The 15,374-nt window shown below is 34.6% G+C and overlaps 2 protein-coding genes and 1 long non-coding RNA gene across 3 annotated transcripts; all 3 read left to right on the top strand.

Annotated features, from left to right (window-relative positions):
- Nucleotides 1-6,474: 6,474 nt before the first annotated feature.
- On the top strand, nucleotides 6,475-7,392 carry LOC124355968 (cytochrome P450 6k1-like). Its single transcript, XM_046807117.1, has one exon. It carries the CDS (start codon nucleotides 6,475-6,477, stop codon nucleotides 7,390-7,392), a length of 918 nt encoding a protein of 305 aa, XP_046663073.1.
- A 1,992-nt stretch (nucleotides 7,393-9,384) lies between these two features.
- LOC124353392 lies at nucleotides 9,385-12,410 on the top strand. The gene is made up of 3 exons (XR_006921595.1): nucleotides 9,385-10,021; nucleotides 10,098-10,299; nucleotides 12,091-12,410. It is a non-coding gene; the product is annotated as an uncharacterized LOC124353392 (long non-coding RNA).
- Nucleotides 12,411-13,366: 956 nt separating this feature from the next.
- LOC124355967 (putative gustatory receptor 28b) lies at nucleotides 13,367-14,566 on the top strand. Its single transcript, XM_046807115.1, has one exon. The coding sequence runs from the start codon at nucleotides 13,367-13,369 to the stop codon at nucleotides 14,564-14,566; it is 1,200 nt and encodes a 399-aa protein (XP_046663071.1).
- Nucleotides 14,567-15,374: the final 808 nt, after the last annotated feature.

Raw genomic sequence — 15,374 nt, 5'->3', positions numbered from 1 at the left:
TCGTAAATGTCTACTTTACATATAATTTTTTTAAATATTTATTTTATAATATTTATATACGTACGTATGTATAGGCTAATGACAAATAGTAGATAGGGACAAAGCGGCTTCTTTCTAATATTGACATCGCTCCCTTTCGGGAGCAGAAAACAAGAACCGATCGTCATACGAGTAATGATATTTAATTTTCACAATAAGTCTGTTCTATCTAATAATGCAGTTTTTAGTGTCCTAGTAAAAAAACTGTTAAAACATAGTGGCCTCCGGATAATACGAAAGTACCGTCAAAACTAACCTACTGTAGTTCGCACGCGATTGATTTATATAAAACTTAAGAAAATCGTTTAATATTTGTGTTTCGGTCCATTTTTGCTGCGACGATCTGACACTATGAGTGCTTGCTGTGATGTGGATACAAAGTTTTCGAGCACGTTTTTCTTATTTAATTAGTGGTGTTCTTTAACGTTTAAAATTAATCTTAACAATAATATTACTATTTACTAAGAACTTAGTTTGTTAATATTAAGTAACTGGAAAATATTAACCTGTACATATGTATAATTTTACTTTAAAACTATTTTGGGAATTATTATTACATCTACATATGATGACGATCGTATATAATCAGATAGCAAATAATCTTGGATAATATAATCAACTATGGAAGAATATATATATATATATATATATATATATATATATATATATATATATACTAGCTGTTTCCCGCGGCTTCGCACGCTTTTCGTAAGTTTTGCCCGCGTATGAGCATTTCTGGTTGAAGTAAATTATATTTCCAACCCCGATGTACATGCATAATGTATTTTATTACAAAGTGGTCTACCACTCAACCTTTAAGTTCAACCAAAAATTTAGTTTAGACAATTATACATCATAACTTAGCGCCTTCAAATAGTGTTTCACTGTTTAATATACGTATCTATCTCGTAATTGCAGGTTATAATGTGCAGGCGCTTTGAAAACTTTTCTTCATTTTATTCGTTTATATTCACGACATAAGCGAATAATTCAGATAATAACTATCCTATCTTCTAAGTTAGACTAAATTACGGATACATGTGAAATTTGATTGAAATTGGTTCAGTCGTTTTGGAGTTTATTGGCAACATACATCGTGACTCAAGATTTTTATATATATAAGATATATATAATATATATATATATATATATATATATATATATATATATATATATATATATTAGCCGCGGCTTCGCACGCAATTTTCTGTTGAAAAACAGTACACTATATTGACGTATTCTTTTTCTATCACATTCTAAACATTCCTCATATAATTGATAGTCGTTTCTTCGTGAGCCTCTCGGGCGCATTATGAAGGTATGTACCATATTTCCTGCCTCTATATTTCGTGGTTTTTGCTAGGTGTTAAAGTTATTCAGTACAATTAATTTATATATATATATATATATATATATATATATATATATATATATATATATATATATATATATATATATATGAATCTTGATAGATTAATTAGGTTATAAAGAATCAAATTCGGTGTGTTAAAATTAATTTTCTGTCTAAGATATTTCCAGTATTATTGTGGAGTTTGCTTTGTGGTCCGATCAAGAAAATCTATCAACAAAAACCAATTTCGATCATAAATAGTTTTCTTTTGGCTTCGATCTAACCAAATTCGATTTCCTTGTGCAAACATTCACGGCCTTGTACAATGAGGTGGTTTTATAACAGCGTTTAATAGTATTTGTATTGCATTAGATAGGATCATTGGTGCAATCTAAATTTAAAATTAGGCAATAACTTCTTCCATGCAATCTGCATTATAATACTGATCAAGCACTTTACAATAATAATTTTCAAAATTTTAAATGTAAACAAATGTTTCTGCCTCTTTGATGAACTTCAGCTGAAAGTATTAACAGCTGTTAAATATCAGTTTACTTTTTATTACGTGTTGTAGCGCAGTCTGGCGGATCGAAGGTAAAACATTCCAAAATCAACAATAATTTATAAATAAAACATTAATTAAATAAACAATTTATTTATAGTTATAAGTTATAACCAAGTTAGTCTTTAGATTAAACAGACCCTTTTAATGCAATGGGAATTCGTGTCTTGTTCTAAAAAAAACTTCAATAGAAACAATATCAGGTTTGAACATTTGTAAGATATTCTGGATTAATTTTTCAAAAATCTACGAATTAATAATTTTTTACTGAGCAAGAGAATGAAAGAGTAACCACCATAGAACACCTACTTTCTTTACAATCTTGTTTTACTACAAATTACTGTACTGAACAGATTTGTTCTGGTACATTTAAAACGTTAATTTATAAATATTGTAAAGTGCTGCAATAATAATACTGCACTCATAGTATGTTTGGGAAATAAAATAATCTATCCAGTGGGCTGGCTTTGTATTGAAGAAACCCTGTTCTTGGTCAGTCCAGATCAATTGAGTAATCGTATCACTGTGCCACTAAAATTAGGATCAACAAGATTTTATTTGAGTAAAAAAAAAACTTCAACTTCTGTCTGTATCTAGTATTAGGTATTCTGTGTGTAGTGGGGTTTCCTTGCTATATGAGCTAGTAACAGTATTAATAGTGGTTCAAGGTTGTAAAACCGTCAGAGACTGTGTGGTTTTGTGACTTATAATATTGTAAGAATACTTCAAGTGTGTGGGCACTTTTTAACGGTCATTGGAAAAAAATTGTGATTTATCTCCTAGGAAAACAGTCTCAGTAAAGATTATTTTGGAAGAAAGGTGTTATTCACAAACTGAAATAGCGAAAAGGTTGGGTATTTCTCAAAAATCAGTAGGCTAAGTAGGATCAAGTGTGATCAAAACTTATCAGTCGCACCGAGTTGGCAAATGTGCCCACAAGCCAAAATGAATGATAGATTGGTCATGAAACTGAAGAATATTGTTAAAACAGACAGGAAACATACCACAAAACAACTGACTGACTCATTTATCTGAGTGGAGCCTATATTTCACCTAGAAGTGTGAGAAGCGCGTTAAACAGAGAAAGACTCAACACGCGCAGACCTAGGATAAAGCAAAAGATCATGTCTACCATGGCAAAGAAGTGATTAGAGTGGGCTAAAGGCTTAAACCATTGGACAACAGGGGATTGGGAAAAAGTAAGTCACAAATATCTAAAAACTTTTCTGTATTTGTAGTTTACCTAAGTTATGAAAGCTTGTTCTAAACAGTTCATGTCCTTCCCTATCAGTCTTTCTTAATCTAACCTAGTCTAATATTTTACCAAACTTAGCTTAATGTAACTTTTAGTACAATATTTTTTCTCTTTCAGGTATGCATCAGATGAATCAATTAATCAGCGATGAAAGCTCGCAGTATGCACGAATAAATGCGACGGCAGAATTTGATAAAAATTGTATTTAGCAATTTGTGAAGCATCCATCGTCGGTTATGGTGTGGAGTGTGATGTCTGTCTATAGCCCAGGAAGGCTATACATAGTTGAAAAGACATTGAGGCAGAACCAATACTTGCTGCAAAGAAGGCTAATTCCACAGACTAAAGAATGATTTCCAAATGGGGAGTTAATTTTTATGCATGGTGCTTCATGCCATAAAACCAAGACATTAACAAGATTTTTCAGTGGATTAGACATCAGTGTGCTTCCTTGGCCAGGTAACAGTTCTGTAATGAATCGAATTGAAAATGTGTGGTCAATTGTTAAGAAAAGAATGATAAAGGAGAAGGTAATCACACGCCAAGGGCTAATTGCATTTTTAATTAAAGTTTGACACCACGACGAAGAAATCCAAGAAGACTGTGAAACATTGGCCCACAGCATGCCCAAAAGACTTAAAATATTGATAAAGAACAACGGTATGCACACGAAATATTAGTTATACAATTTGATGTACACAGACATTTAAAACTGATTTAATAAAACCATTTTCCCCGAAACCCTTACTTTTTATGATTAATTTATTTTTATTTGGCCGTTTAAGTTTGGTTATGTGAATATATGGGACAGAAACGGCCAAATACAAAATAATTGAATCGTAAAAAGTAAGGTCTCTGTGGTGTAGTGGTAGCGCACTCACCCGGCAAGTGAGAACCGGGTTATATACTTAAAAGAAATAAAAAGACTTCTTAAAAATCCTTTAATTTTCGACTAAATTGTCGTCAGAAAGGATATAAAATATAATAATGTATTCAAACAAGAAATAAAAAGTAGGTAACAGACACAACTCTTTGTATCAGCTGAATTGTTCTAATATTAATTTAATTAAAATGTTTTTTGTAATTTTATACTCCTTGGTACACTATAAAAACATTTCTGCAAATTGCCCTAAATATTATAGTACAAACTATTAACAAATGTGTTCTACTCAAGTAAAAATTAAAATTAATAATAAACTTCCACAATATTTGTCGTTTTTGAAATGTACATATATAACTATACAGTATATGTACATGTATAACGATGTAGCTGACGAAGATTAGGTTGTACAGGTGGTGATCAACATCAAGTTTTCAAGTGCCAATTAATGCACATATTTATACTGACTTATAATAGATTTATCTTGAGTTTGGAAAGATAATGAGAGTTTTATGTTTCTCGAATGCTGTCCATTCTAATGCAACACACGCTCGTGGCTGGATTCTCAAACAAGTTGTAATTAATATTTTTGTTGTCTTCTAATTCCATTCAGGTAATCTTAATGTAATTATTCCTTAGATTATGTTATATAATGTTGCAATAGTTAAAAGAGTTATATATAAAATAATTCAATTTTTTCCATTTCAATGTATTCAAGTGGAATATTTAACGAAAGCAATGATGAATCTTGGTGTCCATCAGAGATCAGTCCTCGGTCTACTTCTCTTTTTGATTTACGCCAATAACCTGAGCAGATATATTCAAAGTGGATATCTTGTTCAGTTTCTAGACGAGACGACTCGCTTCGAGTAAAAACCTGGAAAACATAACTGTTGTGCAAATAAACTCATTCATTCAACTCTTTGCTAAAAGAATATTGCAACCAATAATAAAATCCTACTTCATTACTTTAGTTTGCGCTAGGAATAAAGTGGGGTATTTTGGGACAACTCTCTGCTGGAGGATGTTAGTTCTACTAAATTCATGGAAATTCATATCGAAAGAGGGCTCACCTAGAGTGATCATGTTGATTTATTTCGTTCTAGAGTAGCTAAGGCTATCTTGCTTGCGTAACTTGGCAATGTTTTGCAAATTAGAAGTCTTTAAAATGGTCTATTTTGGTCTTGTATATACACACTATTCTTATGGAATAAGGTTGTGGAGCGGATGTGCAAAATACCTTTAAACACCAAAAGTCAGAAAAAATCACTGCCAAACTAAATTCCGGAGAGTCGTATATCAATGCCTTCGGGAGTTTGGGATTGCTGACTTTACCCTGTCTCTGCATTCTGGAAATGGTCCTGTATGGTCCATACATATATGTGTTGACTCAGGGCGTTGATGTCCATGAATACAGTTCTAGAAGCAGGGACAAGCTGGGAACTCAATCTCAAAGAACTTTTACTTTTGAGCAACTTCCCTCTTATGTTGGTATCAAGTTAATCAATAAGCTTTCAGAGTGGGTTAAGGAATTGGTAAGTGAGAATCATTTAAGGGATCGATTAAGAGAACTTCTAGTGTCGGTGGTCGTTTATTCTGTTTACGAGTTCCTGCCAAACTGCTGAATCAGTACATTGAACTTTAACTCTGTTGCTGAGAAATTATGATATTGGGTTGAGAGCATGGTAGTTGTGTCTAACCCGTGGAATGAATGTGGGAGCGAGTGGTATTATCATACTACTAATTTTATTTTATTATTGATTGTATCTCGTTTTATCTACATTGAGACTTGCTAAAATTGTCAAACTGCAGTAAAGAACATTTGTATTTTACAATATAATTTGAATTATTTTGAAAAATATGTAAAGCTTTTCTATTGTTTTGGTATAACACGTATGTAAGTATGTAAATCTCCAAATCAGTGGTTTTTTGGAAATACTAGTACGGCTTATGGCATCTTAGTAAACTGTTTAAATATATAACAAATATTATAAAAACATAAGCTATCATACTGTGCCTATACAGGTATTAGTTAACACACAGCAATTCTTTTGTTTAAATCAATCACATAAAAATCATTATTGCTCATATTAACACTTTTTAACAAAACTGGGTTCTCATTATTATTATAGTCAACTTAAATCTTTCAATTCAGAAAAATTTGAAAAATATAATAAAAATAAAAATTTCTTTTATCTCACAAATATATTTTATTTTATAAGAGTCTTAGTGAATTCCTATAAAAAGAACTTCTTAAATTATAAATCGATTCAAAGACATTAAAAAAGGGAATTTTATTTGTATTAAAGTTATCAGTCAGGTACAAAATTGAAAGAAAGAATAGGTAATTTATAACTGATTGTTGGCTTTCAGGTTTCAGCGTGGTGATGGCTATTGTCACCGGTTCTCTGCTGATGGACGTTCTATTAGCTCTCATGTCTGTTCTGTGCCTTCTGTACTGGCACATCACAAACAATGATGACTACCGGGACAAAAGAGGCGTGGCCAACGTCAATAAAGGATTGTTTTTAGGTACCTTCATGAACAAACAATCACAAGCCGACACGGTTAAGGAGATTTACAATCAATTTCCCGAAGAAAAGTTTGTAGGACTGTTCCAATTCAAAAAGCTCGTTCTTATGCTGCGAGATCGGAGCTTAATAAACAGGGTTTTGGTGAAAGATTTCACGCATTTTCAAGACAGAGGAACGGCACCACTTAAAAAACACCTCTTCTCTAGAAACCTTTTTGGATTAAGAGGAAGTGAGTGGGGGACACTACGTCACAAGTTGACGCCTACCTTTACAACAGGGAAACTGAGAGGTATGTTCGAGCAGATCTCCAAATGTGGTGAATACTTGGTCACAAAGATAGAAGAGGTTTCATCTGTTGACGTTGAAGGAATGGATCCCGCAAATGTTCTCTTTGAGTTCACTTTGGACGTGATCGCAAGTTGTGCTTTTGGAGTCCAGTTCCGACCAGACGGTCCTGACTTCAAAAAGTTCAAGTCAATTATAGAGAAATCGTTTTCCGGTTCCCCTCTGCGATTTTTAAAATTCACCCTAATAACAATAGCGCCAAAAATAGCTGACTTTTTCAACATAACCATGTTTCCCAGTGGGACAACAGAATACTTAATGGATATGACCCGGGCTACCATCAAATGCCGTAAAGAGAACAATATCAAAAGGAACGATTACTTTCAAATGCTGTTATCACTCAAAGAGCAAGGAGAGGATGAAAAGATGCTTTCTCACGTTCATGAGGATGATGCAGTCATTGACCAGTTGAAATATGCGGAATAGGATGATGACAAGTCAATAAATACAAACGAGAAATGTAAGTTGTCACTCATTGGTTATTTCATCTAGTCCAAAGTACCGAACCGTTGGTTAATAGTAACAAAACAAGTAGGGTTAAGAATGTGAGAATAAGACATAGGCTACTAGTTGACAGTGAGTTTGAAATAACCTTTCGTATTGGAAAGAAAAACACATTTGTGAATGGATGATTACAATTCCGAACGACAAACGTTATACTACATCATCCAAGAGCCGAGAGCCACTGCATAAACACATAACCTAGTTTTCTTTAAATTATAGAGGAAATTCTTCTGAAAAAGAAATTAATGGTCAGCCGCGCTAGTTTTGGAGGGGGTCGAGTTGGAGGGATATTTGAAAGGGTTAATATGTGAAGTAATAGTTCCTGTCTCAAGTCTTACTTTTCTTAGCTTAACTGCCAGGCACGTAATTATACTTTAATTTCAATCAGCATCATCAGCTAACCGTATAAAGTCCCTTTAAGTGACAACTGTATAGGTATCTTTTTAGTTAACAGTGATATAACTATTATGTCTGTGTATGATACTTTTCTTAGCTTAACTGCCAGGCACGTAATTATACTTTGATGTCAAGTCAGCATCATCAGCTAACCGTATAAAGTCCCTTGAAGTGACAACAGTATAGGTATCTTTTTTAGTTAACAGTGATATAACTATTATGTCTGTGTATGATACTTTTCTTAGCTTAACTGCCAGGCACGTTAATTATACTTTAATGTCAAGTCAGCATCATCAGCTAACCGTATAAAGTCCCTTGAAGTGATAACAGTCTTTTTTAGTTAACAGTGATAAAACTATTATGTCTGTGTATGACGATCGGTTATAACCGTAACCAGTATAGATCTAGGAAAAATTATATCTGTGAAAAAATAACCGTATCACTTCTTTAACCATTTCGACTTCCACGGCTGACGTACGGTTTCTTTCTTGTGGTACATTTATCTATAGATTTCAAGATAATCCAGATTATGTGCTTCGAAAGGACAAATTAGACTCGGCTCCTACACTAACATAACAGTGTACAATAAACGTATATTATAACAATATAAGCAGACAAAGGATTGGGGGGGGGGTTGTTTTAGAATACTACCCGCTTCGATATTGATGGAGGCGCTATTTTATAAACAATTATAAAGTCACGACCGTTTAATACATCTTTGCTAAAGAAAAAAAATTGACACGTTTTTCTTCCACAGGAAATTACAGTAATTTCCAAAAGGAAATTAAGACAATTTTATATCCTGGTCCAAACTACGGCTGAAGAGAAAATGTGAATGCGTTACAGTACGTGAGGTAAGAGAGTACACGTTATAGAGAATGTAGTACTTCAGGGAGTAAAAGGTTTATTAACGTGCATTAATCATAAGGCTGTACAAAATTATATTTCTTTAGATAAAATATAATTTTATATTTTAGGAAAACATTTTTCTCTAGTTTTTCCTAGCAAATTATTTTGTTTAAAGAAAAACATACAATTCTTACTCGTGAATCTTCCATGTGCATAATATTAAATAGACTTTATTTGGGCCCAATAACTCCTAATGCTTCAATAGCTATCGCTCCTTGTAAAATTACCAAACAGCATTTTCTCAATAGAAAAAATGTTCCAATTGTAGAAAAACATTTTCCTATCCAATTACAATTTCCTGAATTCATAAAACGTACCGTAAAAGTATGTAACAAAAACTGTTCTCAAACATAAAAAGATCCCAACCATTGAATATTTCAAAGTTCGTAGAACAGTAAAATCTCATGAACAATTTTTATTTTACAGCCACACAAACATCAGCTGTAAAGGTAACAAATATTATAGTTTCAATTATATATTTTTAGGACGCAACATGAATGCGTGACTCAAAAAACTATTTTGAGTAGTATTTTTCTTAGTAAATACAAACCCAAAAATTTCATTTTTTTATCCACTACTTTAAATAACGAAGTGAAAAAGAAACACTTTTTCATTACCGTTATTAATTTTGATACACACTGATCATAACGATAACTAACACTATGTGCTGTGGCTGTGGTTTCATAGGTTACCTCAAAATTGGTTTAACGATTTACCACTTAATTACTCCGGTTATAAGAATTAAACATAATGAGTACAACATTTTAACGTGAGAGTGTATTTTTAGAATAATAACTCAGTAATCAAAATGCGAATAAATCTTTGGTTGGATGAAAACGATTGATCAATTGCCCTTCCAATCTTAGAGCTACCAATGTGGAGGTTCATAACACTATGGTGGTCCGGAGCTATTTTATCATGTACATCGTTTATAAGGCATAAGAAACATTTTAACATTTAAAAATTATATCCTATTGAAAAATGTGAAATTCGTATGACAAAACTTGAATATTTTATGTTGTGAAAGTGTTCACTGATGAGACGATCGCTTCCAACACTCTCACCTTCCTGACTGGCGGCTCAGAAACGGTCGCGCGAACCATCGGGTTTGTTCTGTTCGAGCTGTCGAGGCATCCAGAGCTTCAAGACAAAGTTCAACACGAGTTGGACTCTATATTGTCCAAACACGAAGGGTGGTCCTTCGAGGCTCTCAAGGACATGACATATCTGGATCAGGTCATCCAAGGTCAGTTAGCAACCAAATCACCTTCAGCATTCACAGAAATCGGTTTACCTCAACCGATTACTAACGTTTTGTCCAGAGTCACAGAGGATGTACCCGATGCTGCCCGCACTGCATCATAGAGGAGGGAACGTTGGTAGTCGTCCCTGTGGCCGCCCTACACCAAGATCCCCAGTACTATCCTGATCCTTCCCAGTTCGACCCTGAGAGTTTCGAGGGCAACAACTTCAAACCGAGTTCTACGTTCTTGCCCTTCGGTGATGGACCAAAAATTTGTATTGGTGAGTCGAAGTTGAAATTTATTTGATGTAATATGACGCTTGTTCTTCTTTCGTGTTCACTGTTCACTTTAACGAACTAGACACGTCTGTGTTAATACTCAACTTCGATATAGATGCTATTAACTTTTGGGCTAAACAACATAGACTGACTATGAATACAAGCCTGAAATGGGCTGACCATGTTACAATGATATGTAACAAAGTCTCTGCTGGCATCCATACTTTTAAGAAGATTAATTTCTATTTGCCATTCAATATTAAGGTGATGCTGGTTAAAACACATATTTCCACACTGTACCTACAATGGCGTTTTGACCAGTGATTTGACTGTTGAGCAATCGGACAGACTTCAGCTTGCACATAATTACTGTATTAGTTTTATTTTCAATCTCAGATGTCATGAGAACGTTTCACAATTTTTCAGCATTTATCACCATGAATCTCTAAGAACTACGCTTATTCCATATTCTTTCCATTATTAATTCAATTATCAAAACTAAAACTCCTATTTATCTGTCCGATCACTTCAATTTTATCTCTGATATCAGTGAACGACAACTAGAAAGGGAGCCACTTTACCATCAATTCCAATAATTCATAGATCAACAATCAATGTTGTTAATATGAAACAATTTTGTTTCAGGCTTGTCGCCTTTGGAGTGCTCTCCCTGATGATATTAGAACACTGATGTTATTAAGGGTCGTACTTGCTTCGGAGCGAGGGTTAGGGACTTGGGGGGGGACTGTGGGCAGCTATTGGGGGGGGGGGCTGTGGGGGTGACGGGCGGTGGTTCTTACAGTGTGTTTGGAGCGGTTGAATGTGTTATCGTTCTTTTTATTTTCTCTATTACACTGCTAGCTTCTTTTCTTTATCTTTCTTTAAGAATTAGATCATTAAGTTATATTGTTAAAATATAAGTATGTTAACAGTTTAGATGTGACTGTATTCAATTATTGCAAATGTAATGTATACATACAATATGAGGTTGCCTGGTAAGAGGGCTTGATAACCCTAACTCCGCCTCTTTAATAAAGGTATTATAATTTTTCATTTCATATTCTCTAGATTGAAATATTGGAATTTCAATTAAATTTATTCATTGTATAAAATGTGTTTCCCCTCAAGTTAGCAAAAGTTAAATTGTGTAAACTACACTGGAAAAATTCTACAATTTCCTTATAAAATTTAAGTTTCGAACTGATGATTTCTTAAGTAGATTATGACATTGTCCTACGCTGACAATAATTCTGCGTTACAATAATGTGGTTTACAGTGGAGAAACGTTATATGATCTGAATCATGTTTCAGTATTCTATAGTAGTCAGTAACACTCTGCTAATAAATAATTGTTTTTGTACCGAAGGAGAACTTGATCAATGTGTACATGACTACAATGGTATCTATATAAATAATGTATTCTCTGTTACAGCCATAAGTTTTACAGTGATGGAGGTGAAGGCTTGTGTGGCCAGAATCTTGTTTCAATATTCTATAGTAGTCAGTAAAACTCGGCTGTTATTAAATCATTGTCTTTGTACCGAAGGAGAACTTGATCAATGTGTACATGACTACAATGGTATCTATATAAATAATTAATTCTCTGTTACAGCCATAAGTTTTGCAGTGATGGAGGTGAAGGCTTGTGTGGCCAGAATCCTGTTTCAATATTCTATAGTAGTCAGTAAAACTCGGCTGTTATTAAATAATTGCCTTTGCACCGAAGGAGAACTTCGATCAAAGTTTATATGACTACAATGGTATCTATATAAATAATTTATTCTCTGTTACAGCCATAAGTTTTGCAGTGATGGAAGTGAAGGCGTGTGTGGCCAGAATCGTGTCTCAATACACAGTGAAATTTAGCAACAAAACTCAACTACCTCTCCAGTTTGACATTCCTTCATTTTTACCAACAGTAAAAGGTGGAATATTTATTTCTTTTGAAAAGAGATCAACTAAACCAGTGTGGTCATAGGCAACTAATTAGCTGGTAGCCTATAATTATTTTAAATGAATCCAAAATTGTTTTTTATTAATCCTTTTTGGGTTAATGTATCGAATTTGCAGGATTTATAAATATATTAAAATGCTATTCTTTAAAAATATACAATAAGTTAACAAAATAAAGAATAATAATATATACTTATACTTTTTAATTTAACATGGAGAAGTAGAGTATACCTAAATATCCACTTATAAAGTGTCAACCTCAGATTTATTGTATTAGAGATAAAAGAATGATTATAGCGTTATTTACAAAGGTCGAAAATGTGTATAAGTGTCGAAAAAGTAGACTGTTAATCTTTAGAAGTTCTGAATTTAGTGAAACTATCTCGCTCATATCTATGTTAGTACCTTCCTTTACCAGTCATGGAACTCCAAACCAACTCCAGCAGTCACTCTCCTAGACCTACCTGCTCTTGCAGCCCAACATCACACACATAGTCTACAGATGGACCAAGCGATCTGAGCGCGCGGCCGAGGCTGTACTAGCCATCCACGAAACATTGACCTCACCTACGCTCTGTCATCTCCGGATTGAACTGAACTATCGGAACACCTTTTATTTGAACATAGCCACGAGACAAGTGAATAAATCAGTAAATATTCCAGTTATTACCTCTCGGGTCACGAGAATACCGAAGTATGGGCTCTAAGGGAAGGTCCGTGTCCTTGGAAAAGAATGGACCAACTATTAAAAGGCTGTAAAATTGGAACGTAAAACTACTTAATACCTAAAAGGTTCGTAAAAGTTGACAGGTAATCTAGGAAATCCACACTAAAAGTTAATATATGTAAGTACTAAATCAATATTTATAGTAAAAGTCCAGTGTTATTAGTGCCCACTGTGACGGGTTATTACACAAAGAAGGAACCGCTTAGAGTGATTGAATTGTTGTACTCATATTTGAAAATAACTAGCGACGAGTGGCAACTCAATTAAGCATAAAAAGATAACATCGACCGTTTACAAAATGAGTGTTCCTTGACTCTGCAGTAGTTGCTACATTTGACTGATGACTGTTGAAGTGACACTATAACACATTAGTCTTACAATTCTACAGAATGCAGGTTCTTTCAAAAGAAGTAATTCTAACGAGCCAAGTCTTCGGAGGATTTTTTCTGACCTACTCTTCTGTGCCGAACGATGGCCAAGAGTTGAGGTTTTCCGCAGGATGGTTCACGTGGGGTCTGTTCACTACCGCGGCACAAGCTACGCTCCCGTACTATTGGATATTTCACGAATACTCGATTGCACTGTCCACCTGGGCTTCTTATTGGACCACCAGTACTACCGCGACTGTCACGTTTCTGGAGTATACTTCTTCGTCGTTGACATCAGTCGTTGTCTTCGTCAGCTACATCAGGAAGTATCGGTGCTTTGTCGAGTTCCACAAAATTATGGAGAGAGTCGAGGACACTTGGAGTGATCTTAGGCGTCAGCCACCAGAATCCAGAATAGACATGAGGATCTTAGTGGCCTTCGTTGTCGCCGGAACGATTGTTACGATTGACCTAGCTTTCTGGGGACTGAGTACAATAAACAAGCTGGAAAATCACATAATCATTTCAATATCTTACGTTTCTTACTTGACTACTATATTTCGATCAACTAGTATATTCGTCCATTTCACCCACGTCACTCAATATTTGTCTAAATGTTTTAAAGACATCAGCATCAAGATCGAGCAAGAACTAGCTCGAAAGTGTTTCGGACGACAAATGGAAACTCAGTATCTGCCACATATTGCGATGCCCCAGCAAAGTTCTAACTCGCCTCAGTGTGAGATGAGAACTCTGATGCACATCTACTGTTTGCTGTTTGATGCTGTACACCAGGCGAATGCCTTCTATTGCGATCAGCTGTTGGCCATCACCTCCTATTTGTTCTTCAGTATCGTATTCAACCTGTACTATGTTTTCGTGACATTTAAGTCAGGTGACCACGTACAATTTCTATACGCGTTCGTCTGGGCCTTGGCTTGTGTTTGTTATACGGTGGTGATCGTTCAGTCTGCCGCTGACGTCACCGAGTCTGCTGACAAGATTGTGACGACGATCTGCAAGACGATCCAGAAGGATATAGACCCTACTCTGAGGATACAGTTGGATATGTTTCTTCTTCAAGTAACTAACTACATACCTGCATTTTCTGTACAGCACCTCTTCAAAATTAAAAACGATGTCCTAACTAAGATGGCAGGAGCAATAACCACATATTTGGTAATCCTGCTTCAGTTCCAGAGTCAGAACGAGGAGAATTAAACCTCGAGTGACAGCTGTTTGGTAACAATACATTGCAGATGTGCGATCCAACACAAGTCTCAGCTACATACTTTGTGTACACACGAAGCACTAATGCCACAAAATTCTTAGTTTGGAAAAGAAATTCAAGTATTACAGAATAGGAATGTAAGCAGGATAAGTGGTACACCCATACTTCTTCTCTGTGGGGGGGGGGGGTTGTCCGAAGCACCGGAGAGTTGGAAGTATTGAAAAACCTCCCCCATACTAGCGGGGGGGGGGGTGATCCGGAGTGAATTGTTGAAATACAGTACTAGGTCATAAAATAGTGTTTATTTCTGCGTTACAAAACATCAAACTGTTTATTATTCATATAATAATAAATAATATAATAACTCTTAGTTGTTATATCAATAACAACGAAAAATACCGGATTTTAGCGATTTTAATTCAAACTCCAATTTTGAAAATTCGTAACTAGGAATCTTGTGATTTGATTAAGGCCAAATTTTTGTACCAGATAGATACTCGTGTACTGTAATTTTAATATTGTAAGAAGTAAATTTAAGAATAGTATAAAAAGTTGTTATTAAATTACCATCTTAAATTTTATTCTTGACCGTGTGGTCCACAAAACTCAGCATTATGGAGCTTGGTCATTATTTTGAGTATGTCATTTTGTAAATCACTAATTAAAACATTTAATTATTAACACAGATTAAACTGAGCAAGTTTTGTTACTTCACCGTAACCGATAACTGTTAGTTTTAGTTAGCACGCAAGTACCCATGGTGGTGTGACAACAAATTAACACAGTACAGAACTCACT

Source organism: Homalodisca vitripennis, chromosome 2 (assembly GCF_021130785.1).
Source record: "Homalodisca vitripennis isolate AUS2020 chromosome 2, UT_GWSS_2.1, whole genome shotgun sequence".
NCBI lineage: Eukaryota > Metazoa > Arthropoda > Insecta > Hemiptera > Cicadellidae > Homalodisca > Homalodisca vitripennis.
This window is presented reverse-complemented; position numbering and strand designations above follow the sequence as displayed.